Raw genomic sequence first — 14,500 nt, 5'->3', positions numbered from 1 at the left:
TCTTGACAGTTAATATGGAATTTTACTTAATTAAAAAAAATCACAGTGATCTGACGCAATAGATTTACCTCATAAACCTGCCATCTAGCACCATGCTGGAAAAAGTAGCACAAACAGGTAATGCTCAGAACTCCGAGTGCAAATGGTGACCTTTACATGGCTGAAAGCAAAGTGTATGCATCAACAAGAGGAACCCAAGTTCAACTGTTTGTGTCAGCAGACGCCTCCTTGTCCTTGCTGTTCTGTAGTTCAACCTTCTGTTTGAAGGCAGCCAGTGAGAGATCAAAGATCTTTTCCAACAGGGATCAATGAAGAATCATATTTAACTTCATTATTCGGGTTGAAGATGAAAAACACCTGCTGAGAAAACATCCCTCTTTGTTCAGTATTTTATTTATTTTAGTTTCATGTCATGTAAATGTGATGTAAACCTCAAAGCACTTTGCTGTGTCCCTCTTTTTTCGCTGCATAAAATGTGGGGGATATATTTATCAAGACTGTTAGTCCAACTATTTATATTTATTGAAACTTGCCTGTTGATATTTTAAATTTCATTAAACTTAAAAATGTTCTTTTGTTCCATGACTATGAGTTCGATTTAGACAAATTCAGTCTGGGGGTAAAACACAGAACCCACGAGGAATTTCTTTCAGGAAACATATCAGTCACATTTATCACATAGTTATGTGGTACATTTATTAATTTTTTGTGTATTTCCATGACAACAAGTTTGATTTAAGAGCCAAATTCAGAAGTGTGCTCTCAACTCAGAACTTTCCACCAATGAACAACTTACAGATACCACATAGCATTTGTGTTAACAGAGCTCCAATGTGAACTTTCAATGTAACTTTGAACTATTGCAACTTCAGGCAACTCTGGTTCCGCCAAATTATTTACTCTCACAAGTTCTGTGGGGTGCCGGGGGGATATATGATTTCTTGATGACTCTTGTTGTGTTTCTAATCTCATGTCTCCTCCTCAACAGGTGACAGAGATCCAGGACTGGAGTGCGGCCAGCCCTCACAGCGCTGCCTACGTTCTGTGGGACAACGGGGCCAAGAACCTGTACCGCGTTGGCTTTGAGGGAATGGTGAGCAAACTTCCAGTCTGACCCTCGCACACAGCCGCTCACACACACACTGATTCTCACAAAAGATCAGCTGTCAGGAGGCTTTTGTGTTTGGCCGCAGGGCTGAGGCTCTTTCTTTTGCTGCCAGGCCTTTGTGAGGGCCACGCAGCCAGCATGAGTAAGGCACCATTGTACAGGCAGCTGGAAGAGGAAGGTATCTGCATGATAAAGGCAATCTGTTCTTCCTGCTTTTTAGGGGGGGGAAGTGAACATGGAGGTCAACTTTAGAGGAGGGTGCAGACGCAGCTACACACGCGTCTCAAATGAAAAGCATCCCCCTCATTGGTGGAGACTGCCCTGGTCTTTTTATGAAAGAGGCCAATCGGGTTTCTTGGTTGCATAACAGATTTGTCCGTTGTTATTCTAATAGGTTAAAAGAAAGGTACGTGGCATCTGCCTCTGGATCAAATAAATCATGGGTTAGACCCCCCATCTCGGCTGTTTTATGTCGGCTTTGTTTCTTATTAAGACAGTGAACAAATCCTTAAAACAATTTCCGATGGAATCCAGCTTTCTTCACTGTATCTTCCAAATGCAGCATGAGAGGTCAACACCTTTCTTTTGTCATGTCAGCTTTTTGCTTAAAGCGTCCTGAGATTAAAACATGTCCTACTCACTGGGTGCAATTGTATAGACCTGAGTTATTAAACCTGTTGAGACTTGTGCTCTGGATTTAAGTTTTCCATCAGTTCAGAGAGATGTTTGCGCTGCCACACGTTCATCTCTGCCCTCTAAATCTGCCACAGTGGCCGCATATCTGAGTCATCACAAACGTTATGACACTGTCTCTCTAGTAGTGTAGTGTTTCATTGTCCTGCCTTACCCCCGGGGCATGGATGTTGTTGGTATTCTAGACAACGACACTGTCTCTGTAGCCTGAAGTGTGTAAATTCTCAGTTTCATTATTCATGATGGTGCCCCCTCTTCTATTGGAATCACCCTGGATAATTATCTAACCCCTTCCCTCATTTCTCTCTCAGTCGGATCTGAAATGTGTCCAGGATGCCAAAGGAGGCTCGTTTTACAGAGACCACTGTCCTGTTTTGGGTAAGTAAGCCACCGTCATTGTTGCACCAATTCTCTCACCTACCATTCTGGTGCAGTGGATTCAAGGACATTAGGGGGAGTTTCACTTGTAGTTGGATTTGAATGGCCACTAGATGGCAGCACTACCTAGTTGCCTGATTCCCGAAACCAGTTACAGGCTCAGGGCATGTTGCAGTTACAGTATTCCAAGAATCCCAGGAATTAATTGTCTCTCTCTGGATTTGCCACTGCAGTGGAAGTCTCTCATTAGATCTTATAGTGTCATTATTCATAGATTGCAGCACCTTTGATAGGTAGCGCAGGTAGCAATGCCTTATCTGTGTTTTGTTGTTACAAATTTGTAACTGCATTAGTATTAAAAAGTTTTAAAGTATTGGATCTTTTTACAGATTTTTCAGACTGCTTTTGCCTGAAATGCATCTTTCTATTTGTCTTGCTATACCTCAGTTTGCAGACTCTGAGTCTTAATTGGAAAAACGCATTTACACTCTATCAGTTTTATTTCTAATAGATTTAACTTTACCTTTATCTCCCAGGTGAGCAGAACGGCAACAGAAATCCTGGCGGTCTGCAGATTGGAGATCTGGTCAACATTGATTTAGACCTAGAGATTGTCCAGTCCCTCCAACACGGCCACGGTGGGTGGACCGACGGCATGTTTGAGACCCTCACTACCACTGGCACAGTATGCGGCATCGATGAGGATCACGACATTGTGGTGCAGTACCCCAGTGGGAACAGGTGAGTCCTGAGATGGACTGAACTATGGGTTACTGTTTTTAGTTATTTTAAACAATCACAGTCATCTTGGACAACGCTAAGCTCCGGAATTAGCGACGTGCCCCTGCAAAATAGTATTGAGGGGAATTTTTCATTTCCAAAGAAAACGTATTTCTTATTGCGCAACTCAAATCATTGTTAAAACTTTACTATTAACCACATTGGTTTCTAGCTTAGTGGTGATTGCTGCTTTTTCCCGTAACTAAAGGGAATTTTTATACCCACAGTCTATATTCATTGAGTCAGACTACTTTAACGCATTCATTTCTTTATTCTCAGATGGACGTTCAATCCAGCTGTGCTGACAAAGGCCAATGTAGTGCGCAGCGGTGAAGTTGCAGCTGGGGCAGAGGGAGGCACTTCCCAGTTCCTTGTGGGAGACCTGGTCCAGATTTGCTACGACATCGACCGCATCAAGCTGCTGCAGAGAGGCCATGGAGAGTGGGCTGAAGCGATGCTGCCTGTAAGAGTCTGATAGGTCGCAATAGGTCTTATTTATTTAAATGCCAAATCGAATTTAATTATAACAAAGAAATCTACATATATAATGCTCAGAAAGTCTCTTTCAACATGATTGTTTTATTATTGATTTACAAAAAAAAGTAGGATACTAGAGATGTCTCTTTATCTTATTTAGCTACGTAGTGGGTGTAAAGTCAAATGGAAAAGCCCACTAGACTCTAGTTCTAAAGTTTTGTAAGTAACCAAATATAACAAATCTAAACAAACACAAATCTACATTCCAGTCAGTGATTTTATTCTAATCTGAAGCGTGATATTTTTATAAACGGTAACTAGACCTCTGAGAAAATAAGAGCTGTTACTAGCATCATAATTTTGTCCTCATCACATGGGCATCATTTATATGGAATCTATTAATTAGGCTCAGTGAGTCTGTAATTTGCTGCTGTTCCTCTCACACTATAGTGACTAGTTCCTCTTCTTCTCTAAAGAAAAGTCGCAGTATTATTAACATGCAGAGCCACAGTTTCAGCCCTCAAATCTGTCTATAGCTGTTTTGCTGTCGCTTTTATTTATCTTTTTATTCTCTCACAACAATACATTGTTCTTTTTTTATGATGTGTATTCGCTGCTGCCCAGCGTGCCTTAGGTTATGTGGTGCCAGTCTACTCCAATATGCCACTTGTCCCTGCTAAACTTTCCCCCTCACCAGCTAATGAGCCTTAAAACCCTGAGATGGGCTGTGGCTTTGATCACTAACCATGGCTGTTTGCCGCCCGCTGTTGCTTCCACTGCAGCAGTCCCCATTATTGATGGCATCCTCCAGGATAGCCCCAGACCCACCTCGACAGATAAAAGTGCCTCTTTCTCATATAGCCAGGATCAAGATGATTTGATTCAAAATTGGAAACCATTTTGCTCTGTCCTCTCTGTATTGCTTGTATAGATGAGGGATAGTCCAGCAAGTAGGTTCCCTTTCTTTTGAATCCATCTTGTTTCTTGAGCAAGTGAATCTCTGAATAATGAAATGCAGCTTTCATTTCTAATAGTTAGCTTTGTTTTTTTTCCATGAAGGAGAGGTGCTTTGTTGAGGTGCTATTTTTTTTCCCACTTCTTCCAATTCTTTCTTTCCATCTGTGCTTTTTTGATCCTCACAATCTTTTCATCTTTCCTCTGCCACTTAAACACTCACACAAGTTAACCAAACATAGCTCAAAGACAGCAATCCTCCATATACTAATGTTGTTTGTTGCAACATTTATCAACAGACCTTAGGCAAGGTGGGGCGTGTGCAGCAAATCTACTCTGACAGTGACCTGAAGGTTGAGGTTTGTGGAACTTCGTGGACGTACAATCCTGCTGCTGTCACCAAGATCGCCCCCTCTGGCTCTGCTGTCAGCAACGCCTCTGGAGGTATGTATGAAAATGGAAGACTGACAAGAGGGTTATCTTAGTTCTTTGTTCTCACTGCTCCCTTTTTTGTCTGACTCCTGCACTCAGACACTGATGTTTTCGTCTTGTTTTTTCAGAGCGTCTGTCTCAGTTGCTGAAGAAACTATTTGAGACACAGGAGTCCGGAGACATCAATGAGGAGCTTGTCAAGGCAGCAGCCAATGGAGACCTGGCAAAGGTGGAGGACATTCTGAAGAGACCGGATGTGGATGTAAGTGTAACATTTTGCTGTTCTGCTAGCAGCTGCTAAATTTCTAGATGATTCAGACGAACACCACAGGACTTTGCCAATAAACATAATAATAACATAATAAATAATACCCAGGGCTGGGTATTATTTAAACACCAATACTATTCATTTTAACAAAAGAACATTACAATGTTCCACTTCATTTTACACACTCAAAGGACTTTCATAACATACAAATTATAAACTATTTTACCACAAGTTGTTTTTAATTTAATTCAGAGGTGAACTATAATAGGCTTACACACTGTGATGTTTAAAATATGAATTATTTGTCTAAAAGAGCATGTGTTGAATATATCACACTTGTCACCCAGAGGCTTCCAAATGAGTTTTAAACTCCACTGCTCCACAATAGTGCTTATTGAGCAGAAGTAGCCAGTAGGCAGACATGTTGTGAAATTGTTGTCATGTTACTTAGTGATGTGGACTCCTTATGTCGGCATTTCAAGGACTTCAGCAGCTGTGTTTTCTTTAGAAGAGGATTCGTAAACTGCAGACATTAATGAAGTAACTGTTTACATGTACAAAAAGTTGAATGTCACACAGAAGGAAGGGGATACGAGCGGTATGAAGTCTGTTTTCAACTCCATCATTATTAAATCTTGACATGTAGCATCAAGGCAGTTTAGTTTAGTTTAGTGCTATTAAGGTTCTGGAAGTTCAGTACTCAACCCTAGGAATACAGCTAACAGTGCTCTGCTCCGCTCTCAGTATATTGAGGAGGCTGAGAGTCTCTTAGGAAAGGGCTCTGAGATCCTCCCACTCCTGCACCTCTCTCAATCTGAAAAGCATTAAGGCTGAGCCCAGAGGAGGCACCAAGGACCATTGGTGTGCACTGCAGCACAGACCCAATTCACTCTCAGAATGAAGTGGAGATCCACAAACCCCATATGGTTAGAGACTGTGTTCTGACACATGCTATAGGCCAGGGAAAACACCCTTTCAGGTTATGAGTTATAAGTCTGCAATACTGTCTTCACTCAAAGAGCAGGAGAAAGTGCGTGTGTGTGTGTGTGTGTGTGGCAAATGCTGGCCAGATGCCCTACTGCCTTTCAGTGGAATTATTTGCTTAAAGCTGAGCACACTGAGCCTGGCCAAGTGATCCGCCTGCCAGGACAAGAGATGTCTCGAGACTCCCAAAGGAGTCCACATTAATATTTATGCTCTGAGTTTTTGCAGTGCTGCAGTTGGTGATGAAACATGCACACACAGCCGCACATCCACACATACAAAAGCTTACTCACATCCTCACCATCATCTCTCAGCCCCTCAGGTGATCTGCACATACAGTATGTGCAGATCTAAACATAAAACATGACATTGTCATACACCTGTATTCTCACTCTGACTCTTGATCTGTTCGCAGGTGAACGGTCAGTGTGCTGGACACACTGCGATGCAGGCAGCCAGTCAGAACGGTCACGTGGATGTCCTGAAGCTGCTGCTTAAACACAATGTGGACCTTGAGGCTGAGGTTGGTATAATGTAGAAAATAATGCTCCTCTCTGTGCTCTTCCTAATCACAAACGCATCTCGTATTATCGTGAATGTCACACAATATGGCAAAAGGGGAAAATCCAGTAGCAGACACAACACTTAATCATTATGCGGATGTGTGCTGTTCTCAGGACAAAGATGGAGACCGGGCGGTGCACCACGCAGCCTTTGGCGATGAGGGCTCCGTCATTGAGGTGCTGCAGAGGGGCGGTGCCGACTTGAACGCCAGGAACAAGCGAAGGCAGACTCCATTACACATCGCTGTTAATAAAGGCCACCTACAGGTGGTCAAAACCCTGCTGGACTTCGGCTGCCACCCGAGCCTCCAGGTATCTCTTACTGTGTCTTGTTTACCCCTGGAGAATAGTTTTGAGACATAAAGTGGTATTTCAGTGAGGTAAAACAGAGACAAGCATATACAACAGCACTGTCATAGGGCAAACTGTTCAGTCTTCATTAATTATTGTACATGTTATGATTGACTGTCTACTGTCTGCTACTGAGGCCACCTAAGACAAAGTTCACAGTCAAGTGAAAAAGTGGTAAGTGACACAAGTTTTCCCTTTCAGGATTCAGAGGGTGACACACCCCTGCATGATGCCATAAGCAAGAAGAGAGACGACATGCTGTCAGTGCTGCTGGAGGCCGGTGCGGACGTTACCATCACCAACAATAACGGGTTCAATGCCTTGCATCATGCTGCCCTGCGAGGAAACCCCAGGTATGAGACTTGACTTATCTTCCCACTCACTCGCTCCCACTAGCTGTCACACTTAGGCAGTGTCTGCATGGGACCAGAGCCTGTTTGAGTGGAATCTGTAGAAGCTGTGTCCTCAAATGTCTGCAGAGCGCTCTCAGTAAAGTTTAACATTAGATACACTCCTGCTGAATAAAACAAAAAAAACAATTATTATTTTATTGATGCAGTCTGACTAAACGATTTAGCATCAACGCACAAAACTCACTAATAGTAACAGAAGTATCGAAATCACAAATTGAGCCGCAATGAAAATCTCACCACCCTGAATTGAAAATAATAATAGATGCCTACATAATAGTGAATGGGCACCAGACATAACACAAATATTCAAAAATATTTTCAGGACTCGTCTTGGTTGCCTTTTTTAATCATGAGTATATTTTATATTTTGAATATTCACTGTGGCACAACTGAAACAATATTAAGGGACCGTCAGAGCATTATTATAATTTGAGTCTTATATAACTTTTGAAATTATTTGTCAAGACCAGAACCCCTCAGGTTTATAGTCTGCTTCTTAGCAGCTAAAGGACAGAGGCCACGGCAGAAGCTCTAATCTACTACTACTAATCCATTTCTTAATCATCCTCCGCTGGAATGAAAGAGGTCGGCTCACCACCTACAGGTCTAAACTAGAAAAACAGACTAGCTTCATTCATCCACACAAACAAAAATAGAACCTTTTTAAATAACTGACACAGGATACAATGAACTGACCACCTGCTGTGGCTATTTATTCTACAGAATCCACTTAAACTTAGAAGCAGTTTGAAGTAGTTAAAACTAAAATAAAAATTAAATCCACTACCTCAGCGAGCACATTTTATTCATCTGTAAGCTCTTTTTCGGCATCTCAAGGTAGTTTGACATTGATTGAGGTCTGAAACAGGCCTATAGGCTTCCTCTCCCCAGCAGATGGTATGGTCTCAAACTGACATTAGACTACCTTTGAGGCCCTGACAGCATCTGTCTTATGTTGACTTTTTTTTATAGGTGTGGCTAATAGTCCTTGAAGTTCATTTGATGTTTCCTTTTACTGTTATGCTTGTCCATCACTGTGTGCTGTGAGCAGAGGCCGGACTGAAGCCGCTGGGCCATGCTTCAGCAGCAGCACGCCTTGTCCTTGGTCATTGCTATTTCTGGCTGCAGGAGTATGCTGCTCTGCTCTTTGGCTGTTTTATTCTTGTCTCTCAACCACGAGCATATTAAGGATGGCTCAGAGAGACGGCTGTCTGTATCAGGTTGATCATGCATGGTCTCCTAAGGTGATGGAAATAGACGTTGGAGGGTCAGACTTATGGACGATTTTTGAGAAAAGTTAACAGCTGCCTTCCTTGCCGGGCGATTTGGGCGTGTATGTGTGTGTTTGTACATGAGCGTGGTTATCACAGGCTAAATGTCATTCCCCTTAACTGGCTTTCATTCCTTTGGCGTGTGGACAAATAAAATTGGGGTCGGAGGGCTCTGAAACACCTGACACCTACCACAAGCCTGGCCACATCCAGCCCTCCACCTCTGGCTCTGCTGCGGAACAGGCCAGGCCCTGTTTTCTCTGTGGCACACTGAGCAAATATTTTTCAGTTCGACTTAAACAAAAAGAATAGCATGTAGTATGTTTATTTAGGCTAAAACAAGTTGTCAAGTAATTCATCTCAATTATAATGTACATGCAAATATAGTAAATTCAAGTAAAATACAGATTGTGGGTATTGGTTTATTATCATGTTGATGGTATTAATAATAGTATTTATTTAGGACCTTAAAGAGTGAATACACATGACAAGAAATACTGCATGTTACAAAAAGATTATCAGAAAAGAAATATCCCACCAAGTGGAAAAAACACTACAAAATTAAGAGATTAAGACAAAGTATGAAGAGCAACAAATGTGCAGAAAATACCCAGAATTTAAAATAAATACATTTGTTTTTTAGGTAGTTTGTCTGACGGCCTTTGGCAGCGAGTTCCAGAGTCTATGAACCTGAAATCCCTGTAATTAAATGTATTTGTATAGATGTACATCTACTTGATTACAATGCACACGTTGAATATTTTTCAAATTATACCTGTTAAAATATGTATAAAATAATTGAAATCACACACACACACACACACACACACACAACCATATGGTCAGCAGTCCCAGCCTGACTCTGTAGTCTGATAGCAAAACAATATTACAAAACTGCTGTGTTGTCTTTTATTACGCAGCTTTTAAACTTTAATGAACAGTAGTAAATCTATGTCGGGTAGGTCACAAACTGGCAGAGTTTAAACAAAAGTGTTATTGTAAATATTATAATTCTAATTATTCATATTAAAATTAAATGGGTGTGTAATTTAAAGACCAGGATTTAGAAAATATAAAAGTAGATGGCAACTGTGCTGTACAACTCAATGTTCTGCAGGCAAAAAGTGCTTGAACTCTATGTATGTATGTGTTTATTCATATATATTTTTATAATTTTCTGGCATTTGCCTGCAGCCTCTGAATCACTAAATCAACTGCTCTGAGCGATCTGAAACTGTGAATGACAGCTCAGATGATACTCTGACCATTTCAGATTGAATTTATGAACGCACCCATAACAATCAGCTGGCTAATGGTTACTTTTAATCATCAGCCATGTTTGTATAATTGAGTTAACTCTGTGTGTTCGCTCCAGGCTGTCAGTATGCGTAACATACCTGGGGCGACAACAGATGAAGTACGAGCCAGGAAGTCGAAACCTGTTCATTTCTCCACCTGCATGCGACAGACTTTTGGCGAGACAGATTCGACATATTGCTCATGTTTCCGCCCTCACATGCGAAATTCTTGTTGCACTTGATGCAATGATAATCTTCACTGCCAATGTGTGTCTGTGTGTGTGTGCTGCAGTGTTGCAGTGGGAAATCTTCTTTTAGCATTTCTTCTTTCTTTATTGCAATAGCAAATAGGACATTTATTTCCTTAATTTCTCCAGTATTGAGAGCAGAACCAATGACACCACAGCATAATAATTCAGCCCCAGCCCTGGGTTCCTTTGCCCTTCTCTACCTGGAGTACAGTATTTTATCAGGGCCTCTGTCATGTAGTGTGTGTGCTGCTTTCTTCGGTCCATGCTCTGTCCCCTTGCCTTTACAGAAATGAAGATATATGTCGCCTTCACCAGTCTACCCATTTACTTTTATTTCACGCTCGAGCTCCTGCAATATCAGGGAGACAGTCCACAAGTCCTAAAGCCCTCGAAAATCTCTCCCTAGGTTGAAGTGAAAGTAGCCTGCCTGGTGTGTTTTGTAGTGGAGAGGCCGCTGTTTCGATCGAGTGCTTTAGAGGAATTCTGACTTTCTCTAAAAAAAAAAAAAAAAATACGCTTGATGATTGTCATGAAGTGTGGAGTTGGAAGCTAATCAGAATCCCTTCAGACAAAGACTATGACATGAAGCCTTTCTGCTTGATGATTAATGTTACTATTGTTTCCTGATAGTAATTTAAAAAATTGGCTCTGCTCTATCGGCTTGTTTAGATTGAGCACCAGCGCAGGATGCTCTGGCAGTTGGTGCTTAAACAAGTGTAATCTATAGTTTCTCAACACTGACAATACAACGAGAAAAATTTGCTCCCACTTTGTGTTGTTTTACGCTCTCTCTTTGTAACTGATGCAAGTTATCAACGTCAAATGCTAGCTTTTGGGTTCAAGTTTGTCAGAGTCCCTGGTGTGTGTTTGTGTGTGTGTAATGTGTGATATGTGTCTGGGTGTTTTAAGAGCATGGGTGGGTCTTTGAGCAGTGGAGAGAAGATTGAGGGAGATACACAGGAAGAACCCTGTGGGTGACAGATGAATCTTTCAACTCGGAGTCCCAAATACTGAGACAAATCAACTCTACCAACAGGGGTGGGCAGGAACTGGGGAGTTTTACTGTCTCACCTTCTTCATTACTCACACACTCGCCCACTACAGAGTGTAAAAGGCGTCCCCCTTATAAATTAGACCTTGTTGTTAAATTTTACAATTGCTAGTAAATTGAAAGTGCCAGTATAACCAGCAGTAACGCGTCGGGTAAAAGGATTTCCTCGGACAGCCACATTGTGCGCTCTCCTTGTGTGTGTTTACTGCAACCTCCGCCTGCAAGGAGAGCCTGGCTCGTCTCTTGTGTCTTTCCCTCAGGCTGCTAGAAGCCAGTAGCTGCTACAGTACTGTAAACAATACGATTAATAGCCCATGACTCATAAACGATCTCCAAACAAGCCCTGCAGCGGCGGTCTGTACCCTTTTACGTGTCACCTCCCTGTATCATTTGCCCTCCTGCCTCTCTCTTATTGCTTTCTTTTAATATGGCAACATATAGGCAAACCCCAAAATGCTAATCGACACACCTGAGGAGACGGAGGCTCTGCAAGCACACACATTGTGCTCCAAAATGCAGTACTCTAAGTATTCCCAGTAGTCAGAAATAATAGGCTGCACCATAATAGTTGTGGTATTGTCAGCGGAGATTACTATTAGACAGAAAAAAGTGTTGTAGGTCCACGGAGATACATTTACAAAATTGGTCAAAATGTTTGTCTCGGCTCCCATTGATTAAATCTTCACCCTCTCTCTTGCTCATTTAAGACTAGACTAATCACGTTAGACTTCTGTGATTGAGTGAGCTAGTGCTTCTTATGTTACCCAAATAGATTTCATAGTTATTGGTCCAATGAAAACACTTAAAAACACTCAAAATTGAGAATAAAAAAGCTATTTACAATAAATTTGATTGTCAATCTCTGTGAGTAATTAGACAAATTAGATAAGCTTCCAGCTTTTGGATCAATTTTGATGCAAATGATTCAGGAGTGTTTCTGTGGCTGTGTTGTATATTGTAGGAGTTTAAGAACACTTCACTTTGACGTAGCATTAAGCACCAAATTAGGAAGGTAAAAAAAAGAGAGAATGGAGAAGGAGGGAGGGTGAGGGAGACCGTGTGCAGGAAGTTTTCCCCCCGACTTCTTGTTCTGCAGTAACAACTAGTGAATGTGTGTGGCTGTAACTGTTTGCGAATGTCTGCTCCTGTGATTTGTGCGTTCAGCTCCTGTCCTCCAGAGCATCTGGCTCTCATCTCGCCCAGCCTTGTCTACAGGCTTCAGGGGGACGAGACCAAAGAGTGTGTGTACTTTAACAACTATCTCCTGCCCGCTTCTTTGTTTCTATCGCTCTTATTGTCATATTTATTTTTTTACTGTACCGTCATATCCCTGCTGAGCTACATCCACCATGTCCTTTATGTTTTATTTTTTTCCTTTTGCCTATTCCCACCCACAGTGTAATTGACTGTTAACATCTAGTGACATGAGCTTAGGAGGTGTTTCAGCAAGACAGCCGCACATTCTCACACAGACATGTGAGTACTCTGTTTCTGAAATAGCGCATACAGTATACCCCCCTGCTATTTTTGAAACAGCCATTGATAGTGTGGTCAGAATATTAATCCCTCTAGAGTCAGAGAGGCAACACATTTAGGAGTCAGGAAACAGGACCAGAGCAAAGTTTTTGAAGCTGGGATTGCTTTTCTTTATTAGTCAAAAAAAATGTAGACAGGTTTAGCAGTGAACATGACAACCTCTGACCGAACACCACAGATGCTGTAGGTAGAGGAATAGGCCATAATAAGCCAGTCCTCATCAAGAAGCTGTTGCTGTAGTGATTGTGTCGAAGCTCCTCGTAGTCATCAATGCATAGCTACAGCTGGTTGAAGGGGACCAAATCCATTCAAGAGGTGATTTGGTTCCATTTTACCAGCTTTAGCAAAGCATTTTGGAATCACTGTTTTCAGAGACCAACATGGAAACTGCTGAAGTCAAGCAAACTCTCAAAAGCTTTGGCCATTATGTTTCATCCCAAAAGAGCCAGAGCGAGGCCGTGTTGCATTTGAACATCTTATTAAAATCTAAGCTGTGGCTCATCGCACTATGTCCTCCCACTCGTTGAAAAACCAGTGCTGTAGTCTCTTCCTCTCTTCTGCTTTTTCTCTCGCCTGTCCACTTTCACCCACTCTGCGTGACACACACACACTCACAAAGGCACATTTACCACCACACCAATAATACATGGGTACAGTTGATCAACCTTACCTAACTTTCTCCTTTGCTGCCTCCCAGGCAGCCTATTTGTCCTGCTCGCTATCTTTTTAAGTTTAATGCTGCCCCCTCCCAGAGAGTGAGAAAAATTGTTCCCCGAGAAAAGGATAATAATAATCTGTGGCAGTGCACTTGAGTCAAATGTCCTGGAGTCGTGAAGCAATTACAGACTCTGACAGATGGGCCCTGCTGCAAGCACGCCGCTACTCCGGTCACCGAGACGGCCAATAGACAAATGCAGAGGCATAGCGCATACACAAGCTCTTTCACTCACACGCCTACTGTAGCACTCTGGGGCGTCAAGTCACAACATTAATTTAAACAGTCATTTAAGACCTAGAGACGGATTTCTAGTGTAGAAGGTAGTGTTTGAACAGTGACTGAGGGCAGATTATATTATGTCTCTTTCAGGGCTCTGCGGTGCACTGCTGTTGTAACAGTTTGTACTAAAAATCCATCCTGTGCTAATACAAAAAAATTATAACAGTAACACCCACATAAAGAACATTGTGAACCTAAGTTTATCGTAGTTGTAGTGATTTATGAGATCATTAAACATTTCAGCTATTCGGGCAACATCAAACCTCCTTTTCCATATTTTAGCCATGCTGCACACACTGCTACGCAGTTTTTCTTTTTAATTTTACTGCTGCAGTATTTTGTATTATTTCCACGAAATATTGAACTTCACCTGTCACATCTCCCAAAATTCAGCTCTATTTTTGAGTTAAGATATGCTTAAGCAGCATTTATTTGTTTTTCAGCCATCATTCTATTTTTTAAATTGAACTTAATAAATGTTCCTTTAAAGCTATTTTTAAAGATGAATTGAAATAGTCAGCTGTTATAATTATTGACTTTTTTCCTGCCAAGGCTCAGGAGAGATTCTCAGAGTGGCCAGCGACAGCTGAGGGATATACAGCGCTGCTTGTAGACAGGGTAGAGGTCAACACAGGGCTAGGCTGATATGGCACACCAGAGGCAGGTCTATTTGTAACAAACACATGCACATTCAT

General features: G+C 41.8%; 1 protein-coding gene across 6 annotated transcripts in view; it reads left to right on the top strand.

The window, feature by feature from the left end:
* mib1 (MIB E3 ubiquitin protein ligase 1) overlaps positions 1 to 14,500 on the top strand; it is a 51,759-nt gene that overhangs the window by 7,854 nt on the left and 29,405 nt on the right. For all 6 annotated transcript variants that reach the window (XM_069510985.1, XM_020108999.2, XM_020108992.2 and 3 more), the window contains exons 4-12: positions 989 to 1,093; positions 2,113 to 2,179; positions 2,716 to 2,920; positions 3,239 to 3,422; positions 4,690 to 4,834; positions 4,951 to 5,084; positions 6,490 to 6,597; positions 6,752 to 6,949; positions 7,190 to 7,341. In XM_069510985.1, the coding sequence (XP_069367086.1) occupies positions 989 to 1,093; positions 2,113 to 2,179; positions 2,716 to 2,920; positions 3,239 to 3,422; positions 4,690 to 4,834; positions 4,951 to 5,084; positions 6,490 to 6,597; positions 6,752 to 6,949; positions 7,190 to 7,341 (1,298 nt within the window). The remainder of the gene's footprint in view (positions 1 to 988; positions 1,094 to 2,112; positions 2,180 to 2,715; positions 2,921 to 3,238; positions 3,423 to 4,689; positions 4,835 to 4,950; positions 5,085 to 6,489; positions 6,598 to 6,751; positions 6,950 to 7,189; positions 7,342 to 14,500) is intronic.

This window comes from Paralichthys olivaceus, chromosome 16 (genome assembly GCF_024713975.1).
Source record: "Paralichthys olivaceus isolate ysfri-2021 chromosome 16, ASM2471397v2, whole genome shotgun sequence".
Taxonomy (NCBI): domain Eukaryota; kingdom Metazoa; phylum Chordata; class Actinopteri; order Pleuronectiformes; family Paralichthyidae; genus Paralichthys; species Paralichthys olivaceus.
Note: the sequence above shows the minus strand (reverse complement) of the source record. Positions and strands in the feature narration are given on the sequence as shown.